The sequence below is a fragment of the Canis lupus genome, chromosome X (assembly GCF_003254725.2).
Source record: "Canis lupus dingo isolate Sandy chromosome X, ASM325472v2, whole genome shotgun sequence".
Classification (NCBI taxonomy): domain Eukaryota; kingdom Metazoa; phylum Chordata; class Mammalia; order Carnivora; family Canidae; genus Canis; species Canis lupus.
In genome coordinates this window covers 54,992,187-55,010,394 of record NC_064281.1, presented here as the reverse complement: position 1 = coordinate 55,010,394, position 18,208 = coordinate 54,992,187, and the positions used below count along the sequence as shown (strand labels likewise).

The window sequence follows — 18,208 nt, the reverse complement described above, 5'->3', positions numbered from 1 at the left end:
CCAGCAAGGTGCCCTGAAACAATGCTTCTTAAGTCTCCTCTAACTAATGTCAAATTTGATCCTAGGATAGGACTAAGCCTATAATATGGAATTCAAATCGTATTAGTAAGAAGGTGAAGAAGAGGAGAGCAGGAAACCAGGCATGTCCTAATAGTGTATAATCAGTGTGTGATTATATCACTGAAGGCCAGATTGGTAGTAAAACCAAAAGTTATTTTCAGTATGTTCAAGGTAATCTTGTTGATTACTGTTAGTGTTATTTTTCTCTTTCATCCTTCTTGTCTTGAACTTAGCAAACATTGATTTGGTATCTTCCATATGTAGGGAATACTCTCTTAATGCACAAAGAGAAAGGTGAAAAGAAATTACACAATCCATTATATTTTACTATTTTACTATTCCCACCTTCCCTTGTTAATTTTCATTGTCAAATGCTTTTTTCACTTCTTCCCTTGAGCTACTTGAACATTGTTCAGAATAGTTTATGAAACCATGTTTACTGGACCTGCTTAAATTGTATGGTTTTTCAGCTAGGTAAAACTGACCCTTACTAACTTTCTGTCATATTCCTCACAAATTTTTTGTCCTCAAACCACCATGCCTTACCCTTCCCTTTAGCAAAATACTTTATCTTGTAATTTTCTGAACTCATAGCCACTCACATGAACTTCATCAACTTCTCCTTTCTTTACTCTTCCTTTCTTCTTCTTATCTCTTAGAAGGAACTTTTTTTGAGGGCCTTCTCTACAATTCTCAACTTCAGCTTGTTAATATTTTTCTCTCAACTATTTCTTTCCCCATCACAACAATTATTCTGAGGTCTTCTTTATTAAAAAAAAAAAACCAAAAAAAAACAAAAAAAAATAAAATTAAAAAAAAAAAAAAAACTTCCTTCAATCTTGTCATCCTAATAAAATTATAGTTCTTTGTTCTTCATTTTATCACCAAACTTTTGAACCTAAAATTACTGCCAATATTTTCTCAGTGCCCATTTATTTTAAAAAATGGTTATTGACTATCTATGTTAAATACTATCCTAGGCCTTGGGATATAGTAATGAACAAAATAGACAAAACACCTACATTCATGGAGTTTATTATTCTCCTAGGACAGAAAATTTAAAAATGAATATTATGGTATATTACAGAGGTCAGCAAAATTTCTGTGAAGAGCCAAGTAGTAAATATTTTAGGTTTTCTATGTCATGCAATTCTCTGTTGCAACTATTCAATTCTGCTGTTATACCATGAAAACAGCCATAGACCATATGTAAACAAATTGGCATGGCTTTGTCCTAATAAAACTTTGTTATTTAGGAACACTGAAATTTGAATTTCATATAATTTTTGTGTGTCATAAAATATTATTCTTCTCGATTTTTTCAACCTTTGAAAAATATAAAACCCTTCTTAGCTTGTGAACTACAAAAATAGATGGTAGCTTAGAAGTGGTTCAAAGGCCATAGTTTGCTGACCCTGTTATATATTAAAGAGTGATGAAGGAAAGGGTGGTATTAAATGTTTTTTTTGTATTAAATGTTTTAGAAGAGGAATAAAGGTTGAAATTTTAGATAGGGTGGCCAAGAAGGCCTCAGTGAGAAGGTGGTTTTTGAGTAGAGACCTGAGGAAATGAGGGATCTAGCTAGCTATGTAGATATCTGGAAACAAAACAAAACAAAAACAAAAGCATAGCATTCCAAATAGCAGGAATAGCAAGTGCAAAGGTTGTGGGGATAAGAGCATACCTGGGGCATCTGAGGAATAGCAAAGGGACTAGTGTGACTTCAGCACAATATTAAGAAAAGTAGGAGCTGTGATCAGGGAAATAGTGGGGAGATGGATTATGTAAGAAAGATCTTATAGTTCATTGTAAAGATTTATCATTAACTCTAGGTGAGATGGGGAGCCATTGGGGAGCTCTGGGCAAAGAAATGACATGATTTGATTTGCATTTTATTTTTAAAATTTTTAAAAATATGGAACACTTCATGAATTCACATGTCATCCTTGTGCAGGGGCCATGCTAATCTTCTCTGTACTGTTCCAGTTTTAGTATATGTGCTGCCAAATTGAGCATGGTATGACCTTATGATCTGCATTTTAATAAGATCACTCTTACCACTGTATTGAATAGGCTAGGGTGAGTGCAAGGGTGGAAGCAGGAGACCATTTAGGAGGCCATTGAAATAATCTAGGCAAGAGATGAGGTGGCATAGACCAGGGTAGAATTGTGGATGGGGATCAGATTCTAGATAGATTATAAAAGTAAAGATGACAGAATTCCCCGACATACCAGATGTAAGATAGAAGAGAAAGAATAGACAAGACTGACTCTAAGGTTTTTGATTTTATCACCTACTGCTCTCTTGATGATTTTCACATCTTTGAGTTTATAAACCGATCTTTTGAAGATCACTAGTAACCTTTTAATGATCAAGTCCAATGATCTTTTCTTAGTCCTTCTTGTCCTCTGATCTCTCTAGCACAAAACAATGTAATACTGTCAACTATTTCATCCTTCTGGAAACTTTGTGTTTGGCTTCTATGACATCTTCTCTTAATCCTATTTATTGCTGTGGCTATTCCTTCTCTATTTCTGTTACTGGTTCTTTTCACCAAATAAATATTGGATGAGGGTAGGTATTATCTTTATCTTGTTATCTGGTTCACTATTTTATCTCTGACACCCACAACCATGCTTCATAGATGTTTTAATAAACATTTGTTGAGTGAATTTATTCTCTGGTCTCTTCTTTTTTTTTTTCTTCTGTACACTCTACTCCCAGTAATCCATCTTAGTTTTAATTCTTCATTCCTAAATCTGTATGTGTAGCCCGGATCTTTCTCATAGCCCACATTCACTTTTTTTACTATTTTGGGCATATTCAGTGATCTGAGACTGAAATTTTTAGATTCCTGGATTACTTCTTCCCATGTATTCATCATGTGCCACATCTGATCAGTTCTACTTCTGCAGATTTTTCCCAGCTGTCTTCTCTCCCATCTTTACCTCTCTACTCTAGCCCAAGCTTTCATCATCTTTATCATTATTGGAATAATCTTCTAACCAATTACAGGGAGCCACTCTATAATCTTCAGTTACTCCCTATAAATAAAGACAAAATTCCTCGGTGCTTAAGGTCCTCCATAATCTAGAAATAACATAATCCTATTTTATTTCCATTATATGTATACTGTGTTTATCCTAAATTGGATTATTTGCAGCTTCCAAACCATGATCTATGCTTTTCTACTTCTGTACCTTTTTCCATGCTTCTCCATTGCAAATGAACTTTTCCCTGCATCTCTACCTTATGAAACTTTTTTATGACAGTCTTGGCTTGATAAGGAAATTTCTGAGTCTTGCTTTTCCTCTAGAACTTCATAACACCTCTGTTTATACCTAGGTACTCATATTCTGCATTGTATTATAGTTATTTGCATACCTGACTTAGCCCCCTATTAGATTGCCACCTCCTTGAGACAAGGACCATATCTTACTTTATTTTCTCTGATAGCTAGCATAGAGCCTAATGTATAGTCAAAGAGACTCAATAAATACCTGTCAATTTCTTGTGATTAAAGGAATTGCATTTGTTCATGTTGTTTCTGACCTTGCTACTGTGGATAATTGGAAACCAAAAGTGATCAAGATCTATGCTTGATTATTAGAACTGAAGGAGTTTACGTTATTTTGGAAATCATCCCATTAGAATTTTCTATAGCTCAGTTCCTTTCTTTTTGGAAGAGAGAAACACATTCTGTTTTATTCTGCTTTAAAATAAAATATTAAATCATAGGTCAGAAGTTAATTTGGATGAGTTAAAGGAGTTGGAGAATATATTCCTCTGAACTCTTAGTAGATTATGTTATGGATTCATTAGTTCATACATTTGGCAACATCTTTTTGAGATAGCAATTCTAAATATAAGTAATTTCTTTGGTTTATTTTCAAAGTTATATATGTGTAAATTTTTCATTGCCATTATCCATTGAGAATATCTTCAGTACTATGTATGAGACAATATTAAACTATGTAGTTTCATAGACATCATCTCTGACTTTGGGGAATTTATAGTATCTTAAGTCTGGTATCTTAAAAATTCTCAAAAATAATATAATAAAATTAAGTGTAAGTCATAGGCTCGAATAGGCAGACTTTCAGTATAGAGGAAATGAACTTGGGTTCTAAGTATAGGAACAGTTGATCACAACTTGATATAATGGGATTTTGCTGCAAATCATAATATCTTAATACCCTTAATTTTCATTAAGAGATGAAGAATGGATTGTTTTGGTGATAGTCTGTAGTAAAATTAATGGTAATGTACAATTGAGCACTCTTTAACTCAGTGTAGGAATCTCATCCTCAGCTTACAACTGCAATTTAGCTACATGAAGTGTCATTAGTACTACTATAGGTTGATGAAACTAAAGCACGATTTCAAAGCACAGCATGGCAGTAAGAATTACAACAGTTACAGGATGATACTGTTGGGGCACCTAGGTGGCTCAGTGCCTGAGTGTCTGCCTTCAGCTGAGGTCATGATCCCAGGGTCCTGGGATTGAGTCCCTCATCAGGCTCCCTGTGGGGTGCTGCTTCTGCCTATGTCTCTGCCTCTCTCCGTGTGTCTTGAATAAATAGATAAAATCTAAGAAAAAAATGATACTATTAATAGAGTATTTATATGACCTAAAGTGAAGACTACCACATCTCATGTGTTGGTTTTATATTGGTTCTACTAACTATATGGAGTTCTAAAAAAAATCATGCCTTTCCATTGTAGTACTGAAAGTGACCTTGTGATCAGAAGTAAACTAGTAATGTTCACTAGGTGGCACTGTGGCCTTTGTTTCTATTATAACAGCTAGTCATTGATTTTGTGATGCTTTGGCTGGTGTAGCCATTCCCACAAATATATCTGTATGGATGTAAAAGAAATCACTTAAGTAAACATTAGATGAAGGTCAGTTGTGGCTCATTCCTGATATAGCTATACCATAAAAATACCATAATTGAGGTTTTAAGTCAACAAATATTTATTGAATGCCTAATCTGTGCCTGGTATTATAGAATAAGTAGAATACATGATTCTTTCTATACATAAGCTTAAAATATTTTTATGGAAACAAGATTTACACATACAACATAATTACAAATTAATAAAAATGTATAATCAAGTATCAAATTATGTGGTGAATATCATATGAATTTAGAATCAGAATATGTAGATAAGGACCTTTGTGAATACTGATTGGGTATATATATGACCTGAAGCTGAAAAGAGTAACCAATATGTTAGAAAACAGGCAAATCTGAAGAGACCTCAATAGGCTGAAATGATGAGCCCATTTGGATAAGATGAAGACAAACAGAATAACAATATATCCCATACTTGGATCCCTAAAAACAACTGTACAAGAACAGAATAGATGAAATGTGGCTTAAGAGCAGCACATGTGAAAGATTTGTGATGTTTTTAGTTGACTGTAAGCTCAACACCAGCCAATAATGCTGAGAAAATTAATTCAAATTAGGTTGCATCATGGGGTGCCAGGGTGACTCAGTGATTGAATGTCTCCCTTTGGCTCAGGTTGTGATCCCAGAGTCCTGGGATCAAGTCCCATGTCGTGCTCCCTGTGGGGAGCCTGCTTCTTCCCCTGCCTCTGTCTCTGCCTCTCTCTGTGTCTCTCATGAATAAATAAAATCTTTAAAAAAAAAAACCAATTAGGTTGCATCAATAGAAATGTGAAGGAGTGATAATCACCCTGTATTCTGCTCTGGTTATAGCATACCTATAATACTGTGTAGGATTAAGAGGTAACACTTTTGAAGGAGGATATTGACAAACTCTAATGTGCCAAGGAGAAGGCACTCAGGATGGTAAGAGCCATCTTATTTGAAGAATAGTTAAAGGAAATATGGATGTTAAATTTGGAAAATGGAAGATTTAGGAGGAACATAATAGCTTTCTCCTAATATTTGAATGGCTATCAAAGAGTAAAATAATTAAATTTATTCCAGGCGCCTGGGTGGCTCCATCAGTCAAGCGTCTATCTTGGGCTCAAGTCATGATATTGGGCTCCCTGCTCAGTGGGGAGTCTGCTTCTCTCTTTGTCCCTCCCTCCTGCTCGTTATCTCTCTCTCATGCTCTCTCTCGCTCTCAAATAAACAAAATATTTTTTAAAAATTAATTTTTTTTCTGGGGATCCCTGTGTGGCTCAGTGGTTTAGCGCCTGCCTTTGGCCCAGGGCATGATCCTGGAGTCCCAGGATCGAGTTCCATGTCAGGCTGCCTGCATGGAGCCTGCTTCTCCCTCTGCCTGTGTCTCTGCCTCTTTCTCTCTCTCTGTCTCTCATGAAAAAATAAATAAAAACCTTTAAAAAAATTAAATTTATTCTATGCCTATTTCAATGGGTGAGACATACAAGGAGTGAGATTTCAGGTCATCATAAGGAAACTATAATGATTAGACCTGTCTAAAACTGAAATGGATTTTCTTAAAATATAGTAAATTCCCTCTCCCTGAAGGTATTTAAGCAGAGAGTGACTACTTGGTGTTAATGTTATAAAGAAGATTCAAGCATCAGAAGAATTTTTTTGACTAAGAGAATTTTAAGATCTCTTCTAACATATTGCTCTAAAATATCATTATAATCTGGTAAAATCTATAATAGTCAAAGATTTTTTGGAGTTCATAAATTCATAGATTATTGAATTATAGAACTGAAGGGATCCTTACAAATCATTATTAATTTACTTTAAAAATCAAATTTATCAAAGTATAATTTATACTAAGAAACACTCATTTTAAGTATACAGTTAGATAATTTTGACAAATATATGCCCTAGTGTACCTAACTACCCAATCCAGATACAGAATATTTTATTACCTTAAAAGATTTCCTTGTGTTCCTTCCAGGTCAATCTCCATCTCCATTCTCAGCCCCAGACAGTGACTATTAGTCACTTTACATCACTATTGATTACATTTATCTTTCCTAGAGTTTCATATACATGTAATCATACAGTATGTGCTTTTGGTTTTTGTTTTTGTTTTGGTCTGGCTTCATTCAGTCATCATCATGTTTTGGAGAATCACTCATGTTGTTGCATATATCAATAGATTGTTCCTATTTATTCCTGAGTAGTATTACATTGTATGGATATGCCACGATTTATTTATCTGTTCATCTCTTGATGACATTATGGTTTTTCCAGTTTGAGGTTATCTTGAACAATGCTGCTATAAACATTCAAGGTAGAAGTCTTTGTGTGGATATTTGTTTTGATTTCTCTGAGGAAATATCCAGAGGTGGAATTGCTGGGTTATGTGATAACTATATTTTTAAGTTTATAAGAAACCACCAAACTGTTTTCCAAAGGAGTTGTACCATTTTACATTCCTGCCATCAATGGTGAATGTGCCAGTTCATTCACATCCTTGACAATATATGGTATTTTCAGTCCTTTCAGTTTCAACAATTCTAGTATGTGTATTATGGGTTTATTTTAATAAAGTCAAATTTATTATATTTTTCTTGTTTATTGTATCATTAGAAATCAATTGTAATTGATTTTTAAAATTATGGTAAAATATGCCATTTTAACCATTTTTTAAAGATTTTATTTATTTGAGGGAGAGTGAGCGAGAGCTAACATAAGCAGGGGCAGAAGGAGAGGGAGAAGCAGACTCCCCACTAAGCAGGCAGCCCAAAGTGGGGCTCGATCCCAGGACCCTGAAATCATGACCTGAGCCGAAGGCAGACACTTAACTGACTGAGCCACCGATGTGCCCCTTAACCATTTAAGTTCTGTGGCATTAATACATACACAATATTCTGCATCCATCTCCAGAGCTCTTTTTATTATGCAAACTGACACTATGTGCCCATTATTAAACAATAACTTCTTACTTTCCTCAACCCCCAACCCCTGGCAACCAGAATTCTGTGTTCGATTTCTATGGCTTTGACTACTTTAGATACCTCACATAAGTAAAATCATACAATACTTGTTCATTTCTGACTGCCTTACACCACATAGCATAATGTCCTCAAGGTTCATCCATGTTGTGGCATGCATCAGAATTCCCTAACTTTTTAAGGCTCAGTGATATTCCACTGTATGTGTATGTATGTGTATATATATATATACCACTTTTCATTTATCCATCCATCTGTGGATGCTTCCACCTTCTAGCTTTTGTAAATAAAATTGCTATCAACTAGATATACAAGTATCTGAGTCCCTGTGTTCAGTTCTTTTGTGTATATACCTAGGAATAGAATTGTGGAATTACATGGTAATTCTATGTTTAACATTTGAGAAACAGCCGCTGTTTTACATGATGGCTGTGTCATTTTATATTCCCACCAGAAAGCACAGGTGTCCTAATTTCTCCACATCCTGATCAACAATTGTTATTTCCTAGTTTTTTGATAATATCTATCCTAATGGGTATGAAGTAGTTTCTTGTATTTTTGCTTTGCATTTCCCTAATGAGCACTGATGTTGAGCATCTTCTCATGTGCTTATTGGCCATATAATTGGGCATTTTGTATATCTTCTCTGGAGAAATTCCAAGTCTTTCTGCCCATTTTTTAATTGGGTTGTTTATTTTAGAGTTGTTGAGTTGTAGGAGCCCTTTAATATTCTGGATATTAACTTATTATCAATATATGATTTGCAAATATCTTCTATTCTATGGATTGTCTTTTCCCTTTCTTGATAGTGTCCTTTGAAACACAAACATTTTGTGATTTTGATGAAGTCCAAATACTTATTTTTTATTTTGGTGCCTGTGTTTTTGGCGTCATATCCAAGAATTTACCACCAAATCCAATGTCATGATTTCCCCTTAAGTTTTCTGTCTTTTTTTTTTAAAGATTTTATTTATTTATTCATGAGAGACACACAGGGAGAGGCAGAGACATAGGCAGAGGGAGAAACACGCTCCCTGCAGGGAGCCCAATGTGGGACTCAGTCCCAGGACCCCAGGATCACAACCTGAGCCAAAGGCAGATGCTCAACCACTGAGCCACCCAGGTGCCCCTCCCCTTAAGTTTTCTCCTAAGACTTATAATTTTAGCTTTTCCATGTAGGTCTTTGATCCATTTTGAGTTAACGTTTTGTATCTGACTTCATTATTTTACATGTGGATATCCTATTTTCCCAACATCGTTTGTTGAAAAGGCTGTCCTCCTTCCATTGAATGGTCTTTGCACCCTAGTCTAACATCATTTGAACATATATGTGAAGGGTTATTTCTGGGTTTTCTATCCTAATTCATTGGTCTGTATGTCCGTATGCAAGTATCACACTTTTAATTACTGTAGCTTTGTACTAAGTTTTGAAATTAGGAGGTGTGAGTCTTCCAAGATTGTTCTTTTCTTCCAAGACTTTTTTTGGCAACCTAGGGTCCCTTGAGATTACATATGAATTATAGGATTTTTTAAAAAAGCTCTATATAAAACAAAAATGGCATTGAGATGTTCATAAGGATTCAATTGATCTCTTTGGGTGTCTTCTTTTTAAAAAAATGTTTATCTTTTATTCTGAAAAATATATATGATTTTCACTATTTTTTAACTTTAAAATTTTCCCTCCTTTTAACTTTTATAACATTTCCTAGTTTTATGTGTACAATATAGTAATTCAATACTTCCGTACTACACCCAGTGCTCATCACAAATGCACCCCTTAATTGCCATCACCTGTTTAACTCTTTGCCCCACCCACCTCCCTCTGGTAGTCCTCAGTTTGTTCTCTATAGTTAAAAAAGAGTCTATTTCTTGGTTTGTCTACCCCTCTCTCCTTATTTTCCCTTTGCTTATTTGTTTTGTTTCTTTTTTTCCCTAGAGACAGAGCACAAATGGGATGGTGGAGGGGCAGAGGGAAAGGAAGAGAGAGAATCTTAAGCAGACTCCACCCAGGGCTTAATCTCACGACCCTGAGGATCATGACCTGAGCTGAAACTCGATAGTCAGTCACTTAACTGACTAAACCACCCAGGTGCCCCCCATATGTAGGTCTTTGGAGAAACGTCTGCTTATGACTTTTGCCCATTTTTTGGTTGGAATATTTGTTTCTGGGGTGTTGAGTTTTATAACTTCTCTATATATTTTGGATACTAACCCTTTATTGGATATGTAATTTGCAAATATCTTTTCCCATTCTGTAGGCTGCCTTTTAGTTTTGTTGATTATTTCATTTGCTCTGTGGATGCTTTTTATTTTGATGTAGTTACAATAGGTTATTTTTACTTTTGTTTCCTTTGCCTCCAGGAACATACCTAGAAAGAAGTTGCTATGGCTGATGTCAAAGAGGTTTCTGCCTGTGTTCTCCTCTAGGATTTTTATGGTTTCAGGTCTCCATTTTAAATTTGTTTTTGTGTGTGCTGTAAGAAAGTGGTCTAGTTTCTGGGTGGGTACATTTCTGAATGTGAAAGTGGGTACATTTCTGGGTTTTCTATTATGTTCCATTGATCTAAGTGTCTGTTTTTATGACAGTACCATACTATCCCGATCACTACAGCTCTGTAATATAACGTGAAGTCAGAACTGTGATGCTTCCAAGCTTTGATCTTCTTTTCCAGGTTGCTTTGGCTATTTGGGGACTTTGGTGGCTCCATACAAATTTTAGGTTTGTTTGTTCTAGCTCTGGGAAAAATATTCCTGACCATAGAGGAAAAGCTCTGTTTTTCCCCATTGAGGATAATGTTAGCTGTGGGTTATTCATATATGGCCTTTTTTATGTTGAGTTATGTTCCCTCTAACCCTACTTTGTTGAGGGCTTCTATCCTAAATGGATGTTGTACTTTGTCAGATGCTTTTTCTGTATCTATTGAGAGGATCATATTTTTTTACCTTTCTTTTATTAATGTGATCTATCACATTGATTGATTTGTGAATACTGAACTACCATTATAACCCAGGAATAAATCCCACTTGATCCTGGTGAATGATTCTTTCAGTGTACTGTTGGATTTGGTTTGTTAGTATTTTATTGAGAATCTGCATCCATTATTCATCAAGGATACTGACCTCAATTTTTCTTTCTTTTTTAAAAAGATTTTATTTATTTATTCATGAGAGACACACAGAGAGAGGCAGAGACATAGGCAGAGGGAGATACAGGCTCCATGCAGGAAGCCCAATGTGGGACTCAATCCCAGGACCCTGGGATCATGACCTGAGCCAAAAGCAGATGCTCAACCGCTGAGCCACCCAGGCATCCCCCGGCCTCAATCTTTCTTTTTCAGTGGAGTCTTTATCTGGTTTTGGTATCAGGGTAATACTGGCTTCATAGAATGAATTTGGAAGTTTTGCTTCCTTTTCTATGTTTTGGAATAGTTTGAGAATATATGAAAAGAGTATTAACTCTTTTTTAAGTGTTTGGTAAAATTTACCTGCGAAGCTATTTGATCCTGGACTTTTGTTTGTTAGGATATGTTTGATCATTCAATTTCTTTGCCACTTATTAGTCTATTCAAAGTATTCTATTTCTTCCTGTTGCAGTTTTGTTAATTTATATGTTTCTTGAAATTCATCTATTTCTTCCAGGTTAGTGATGACTTTTTATTTTTTTATTATTTTTTAAGTTTTATTTATTAATTTTTTGTATTTTTTTTGGAGTTCGATTTGCCAACATATAGCATAACACCCAGTGCTCATCCCGTCAAGTGCTCCCCTCAGTGCCCATCACCCAGTCACCCCATCCCCCCGTCCACCTCCCTTTTCACTACCCCTTGTTCGTTTCCCAGAGTTAGGAGTCTCTCATGTTTTGTCACCCTCTCTGATATTTCCCACTCATTTTCTCTCCTTTCCCCTGTATTCCCTTTCACTATTTTTTATATTCCCCAAATGAATGAGATCATATAATGTTTGTCCTTCTCCGATTGACTTACTTCACTCAGCATAATACCCTCCAGTTCCATCCACGTTGAAGCAAATGGTGAGTATTTGTTGTTTCTAATGGCTGAGGAATATTCCATTGTATACATAAACCACATCTTCTTTATCCATTCATCTTTCAAAGAACACCGAGGCTCCTCCACAGTTTGGCTATTGTGGACATTGCTGCTATAAACATTGGGGTGCAGCAATCCTGCCATTTCCCTGCATCTGTATCTTTGGGGTAAATCCCCAGCAGTGCAACTGCTGGGTCATAGAGCAGTTCTATTTTTAGCTCTTTGAGGAACCTCCACACAGTTTTCCAGAGTGGCTGCACCAGTTCACATTCCACCAACAGTGCAAGAGGGTTCCCCTTTCTCCACATCCTCTCCAACATTTGTTGTTTCCTGTCTTGTTAATTTTCCCCATTCGCACTGGTGTGAGCTGGTATCTCATTGTGGTTTTGATTTGTATTTCCCAGATGGACAGTGATGCAGAGTATTTTCTCATGTGCTTGTTGGCCATAGCTGTGTCCCCTCTGGTAAAATTTCTGTTCATGTCTTTTGCCCATTTCATGATTGGATTGTTTGTTTCTTTACTGTTGAGCTTAATAAGTTCTTTCTAGATCTTGCATACTAGCCCTTTATCTGATGTCATTTGCAAATATCTTCTCCCATTCTGTGGGTTGTCTTTTAGTTTTCTTGACTGTTTCTTTTTTAAAGATTTTATTTATTCATGAGAGACACAGAGAGAGAATGAGAGGCAGAGACACAGGCAGAGAGAGAAGCAGGCCTCATGCAGGGAGCCCAACGCGGTACTCGATCCTGGGTCTCCAGGATCACCCCATGGACCGAAGGTGACGCTAAACTGCTGAGCTACCCGGGCTACCCTTGTTGACTGTTTCTTTTGCTGTACAGAAGCTTTTTATCTTGATTAAGTCCCAATAATTCATTTTTGCTTTTGTTTTCCTTGCCCTCATAGATGTATCTTGCAAGATGTTGCTGTGGCCAAGTTCAAAAAGGGTATTGCCAATGTTCTCCTCTATGATTTTGATGGATTCTTGTCTCACATTGAGATCTTTCCTCCATTTTGAGTTTATCTTTGTGTATGGTGTAAGAGAATGGCCTAGTTTCATTCTTCTGCACGTAGCTGTCCAATTTTCCCAGCACCGTTTATTGAAGAGACTGTCTTTTTTCCAGTGCATAGTTTTTCCTGCTTTGTCGAATATTAGTTGACCATAGAATTGAGGGCCCACTTCTGGGTTCTCTATTCTGGTCCATCAATCTATGTGTCTGTTTTTGTGCCAGTACCACACTGTCTTGATGATCACAGCTTTGTAGTATAGCTTGAAATCCAGCATTGTGATGCCCCTGGCTTTGGTTTTCTTTTTCAATATTCCCCTGGCTATTTGGGGTCTTTTCTGATTCCACACAAATCTTAAGATGATTTGTTCCAACTCTGTGAAGAAAGTCCATGGTATTTTCATAGGGATTGTACTGAATGTATAAATTGCCCTGGGTAGCATGGACATTTTCACAATATTCTTCCAATCCATGAGCATGGAATATTTTTCCATCTCTTTGTGTCTTCCTCAATTTCTTTCAGAAGTCTTCTGTAGTTTTTAGGGTATAGATCCTTTACCTCTTTGGTTAGGTTTATTCCTTAGGTATCTTATGCTTTTGGGTGCAATTGTAAATAGGATTGACTCCTTAATTTCTCTTTCTTCAGTTTTATTGGTAGTGATAACTTTTTAAAAACATAACACCAAAAGCACATTTGATGAAAAATAATTGGTACTTGGACATTATTAAAATTAGAAACCTCTATGTGAAAGATATTGTTAAGGAATGGAAACATAAGCCTTACAGTGAGAGAAAATATTTACAAAACACATATTTGGTTAAAAAAATGATATCCAAAATATACAAAGAATTAAATAATAAGGCAAGAAAGACAAGAAATTATAAATTATAAAGTTATAATTTATAATTATGAACTATAAATTTGGGAAAAGACTTGAACATATATCTTACTAAAGAAGACATATAGATGGCAAATAAGCATATAAAAACATTCTCAACATTATATTTCATCAAGAAAATGCAAATTAAAACAATACCACTACATAACTGTTAAAATGGCTAAAATCTAAAACACTGACAAAACCAAATACTGGTGAAAATGTGGCAAAATTGAAATTCTCTTTCATTGCTAGTAAGAAAAATAATAGTAGAGCCATTTTGAAAGATAATTTCAGTTTCTTATAAAACTAGACATACTCTCACAACATGATCTAGTAATTGCCCTTCTTAGTATTTTATCCAAATGAACTGTAAGCTAATATCCACACAAAATCCTGCACATTACTCATAATTGTGAAAACTTAGAAGCAACCAAAATATCATTCAATAGGTTATAAAAATATAATAAAATTCAGAATACCCTTATTTTGTAATGATAGTTTGTAAATCACTTTTATCTCTACTATAAAAATTAAAAACAATAATATTAAAAATAACTATAGCTATAAAAATTTGTTAACAGATTTACAATATAAAAAGATGTAAAGTGTGACATGAATAGCATAAATGTGAGGAGAGAAGACGTAAAAGTGTAGAGTTTCTCTATGCGTTTGAACATAAGTTGTTAACAGCTTAAAATAGACTGTTATATCTAAAAGATGCTTTTTGTAAACCACATGGTAAGCACAAAGAAAAAACCCATAGTACATACATAAAAGATAAATAAAAAGGAATAAGAGCATACTAATACAAGAATAAATTTTTTAAAAAGACAGCAAGGGGGAAAAAAGAACAAAGGAATTAAAAATTAAGAAAACAGTTAAGAAAATGGGAATAGTAGGTCTATACCTATCAAAATTACTTTAAATATAAATGGAAGAAATTCTCCAAAGACACAGAATAAATGGATTTTTAATAAAAAAAAATTCCAACAGTATGCTGTCTACTAGAGACTAACTTAGCTTTAAGGATATGCATGAACTGAAAGGGACTGAAAAAGATATTACATGCAAATGGTAAGGAAAAGAGAGCAGGAGTGGCTATAATTATATCAGATAAAATAAACTTTAGTCAAAATTGGTCACCAGAGACAAAGGTCACTATATAGTGATAAAGGGGTCACCTCATCCAGAGGATATGACAATTGTAAATATATATACACTGAACATTAGAGCAACTAAATATTTAAAACTAATACTAACCAAAAAGATGCTCAGCATCACTAATCATCGGTAAAATGCACATTAAAACCATAGTGATATACTATTTCACACCTGTCAGAATGGTTAATTCAAATACACAAGAAATAGCAAGTTTTGACAAAAATGTGGAGAAAAAGGTACCCTCATGCACTGTTGGTAGGAATGCAAATTGGCAGAGCAACTGTGGAAATCACTTTGGAGGTTCTTCAAAAATTAAAATTAGAATTCCTATATGATCCAGTATTTCCATTACTGGATATTTACCCCGCCAAAAGGGAAAACACTAATTTGAAAATATTACACTCCTATGTTTATTGCAGCATTATTTACAATAACCAAGATTTGGAAGCAAACAAACTGTTCATTGATAGATGAATGAAGATGATGTGGTATATATACACTTGGAAATTATTCAGCCATAAAAAAGAATGAACTCTTGCCATTTGCAATACTATGGAAGGACCTAGAGAGTCTAGAGGATATAATATTAAGTGAAATAACTCAGTCAGAGAAAGACAAACATCATATGATTTCATCCATACATTATTTAACACATAAAACAACAACAAAAAAGGATACAGACAAAAAGAGACTCTTAAATACAGAGAACAAATTGGTGGTTGCCAGAGGAAAGGTGGGTTAGGGGGATAGGTGAAATAAAGGTGGTTAAGAGTACACTTATCTTGATGAGCACTGAGACATGTATAAAATTGTTGAATCATTATATTGTACACCTGAAACTAATATAACACTGTATATTAATTATACTTGAATTTAACAATAAACAAATAAAGCAAATGTTAACACACTGAAGGTAGTAGTAGGCAGCAATTATAAATAGTAAAGGACTTCAACACCCACTTTCAACAATGCATAGATCATGCAGACAGAAAAATAATATATAAATAGTGGACCTGAATAACACTATAGACCAAATGAACCTTACAAATACATATAGAATATTTAACAGCACAAGAATACATATTTCTCTGAAGCACACATGGAACATTCTCCAGGATAGACCATATGTTGGGCTAGCAAGCAAGCTGTAACAAATTTGAGAAGATTGAAATCATATCAGATATCTTTTTCAAACACAATGGTAAAACCTGGAAATAAATATCAGGAGGAAAAACAATTCACATTGTTTCTCAACAATGCATGGAGGTTGAGAAACACATTCCTGAACAACCAATGTGTTAAAGAAGAAATCAAAAGGGAAATTGCAAAGTATTTTGTGACAAAAGGAAATGGAAACACATCATATCCAAACTTATGGGATGCATCAAAAATTGTCCTCAGCAGAAAGTTTATAGTGATAAACACCTACATTAAAAAAAACTCAAATAATCTAACTTTACAACTCAAGGAATTAGAAAAAGAAGAAAAAAGTAAGCCTAGATTTGGGGGCTTAATGTAATTTGGTGCTGTAAATACACACCTCAGGGATTGGTTCTTTCTACCACATTTTGCTGTGTTCATCTCATAACCAAAGTAACTTTCTTTGCAGTCTCCTGGGGATGCAGGTAGGAGTGGTTTAGTTCTGATTTGTACTTAGCCTAAGGGTATGGTCCCTTGAGTCTTGATACCTGTTCCCTGACCTAGTGAGGTTCATTAAAACTAAAGGTGACATTTATTTAGATTTATAAATGTCCACCAGAAAAAAAGTGGCTCTAATTCTCTGCTTGTTTCTCTGGAACTTCACTTTCCTTAGAATTTACTATCTTGTAAGTTACTCTGGAATTGAAAAAAATGTTATCTAACATCTTTGTTTTCAGTTGGAGTGTTGGTCTGATGTATATCATGCACCTTATTTCTAGAAGCAGAATGCACAGTTTCTTTAGCATTTTAAGAGAACAGTTCTTTAAAGATTTTACTTAGATTCATGTCTTTTTATAATGAGTATCCTCAACCATTTGGACTATGTTAATACTATTAGTGAAACACAAGGTCTTATTACTTTTATAAAAGAGGGCCAATATTTCTTTTTTTCAGGCTAAAGAGGCAGTGATAGAAGCTGAACAACGTGATCCTACAAATATTTTCACTCAATTTTATGTATTCAAGATTGCAGTTTTAGAGGGCAACTCTGGCAGAGGTATATTATTTATGAATTATATTTAATTATTAATATAAAGAATAATAATCCTCTTCTACCATAAAGGAAAAAAAGATTGTTTTTAAGAGTGGAGTTATATGTTGTGTATTCTACCTTTCCTGTGTAAAGATGATACTACCATGCAAAAAGGAAGTATGGGGTAAGAGAGAATTCACTGCAAACCCTTTTCAGTTGAGTTGTCTTAGATAATCAGTCTCCAGCTGACTTTTAAATATTTTCATTTATTTGGGAAGTTATTGGTGAGAGATTTGGCCTTGAAATGGAGTTTCTTGCTACAGAGTTGACAGTGCTGAAGTCGCTCACCTGAACTTCATCCCATTAGTACTGTCCCCTTTCCATTAAGTTAAGCATAGTTTCCTAGTTGATGTGTCTTTACACTTCTGTATCTTGATTTGGTTACAGATATGCCATGTTGTGATATTACTCCCATTCAGCCCTCAGTGTAGCTGAGGATACCCTGAGGCAGCTTGAGCTCCAGACTGGTTCTCTCTTGTGAAGGTTATAAGTTGAGAAATTGATAGTTTTAAATTAATAGATCCAAACAGAATTTATACTAATCCGACTAAGCAACTGTTTATGAATACCTACTATGTGCAACAGACTCTGCTTTGCACTTCAAAAAAAGAAAGATAGTTTATTCTTCTTTGGAAAAGAAATGTTCCAGGATAGTAAAGTATACCTGTATATGAATTAAAGATTAGTAAATTGGAGTCAGTTCTTTATCAGGGTTTATTTTTTTTAAGATTTTACTTATTTAAGATAGAGAGTACACACATGAGCAGGAGGAGGTTTAGAGGGAGAGGGAGAAGCAGACTCCCTGCTGAACAGGGAGCCCCATGTGGGACTCGATCCTAGGACCCCAGGATCATGACCTAAGCCAAAGGCAGATGCTTAACCAACTGAGCTACCCAGGCATCCTTTATATTGTAGTCATGTCCATCATCAATTTTTTCATTAGAGACCTTTGGGAAT

General features: G+C 35.0%; 1 protein-coding gene and 1 non-coding gene across 7 annotated transcripts in view; one reads left to right on the top strand and one right to left on the bottom strand.

Annotated features, from left to right (window-relative positions):
- Positions 1–18,208, top strand: part of TEX11 (testis expressed 11) — a 311,535-nt gene that overhangs the window by 159,825 nt on the left and 133,502 nt on the right. For all 6 annotated transcript variants that reach the window (XM_025466112.3, XM_025466113.3, XM_049107547.1 and 3 more), the window contains one exon: positions 17,113–17,215. In XM_025466112.3, the coding sequence (XP_025321897.1) occupies positions 17,113–17,215 (103 nt within the window). The remainder of the gene's footprint in view (positions 1–17,112; positions 17,216–18,208) is intronic.
- Positions 1,970–2,076, bottom strand: LOC112671962 (U6 spliceosomal RNA). The gene has a single exon (XR_003143946.1). It is a non-coding gene; the product is annotated as a U6 spliceosomal RNA (small nuclear RNA).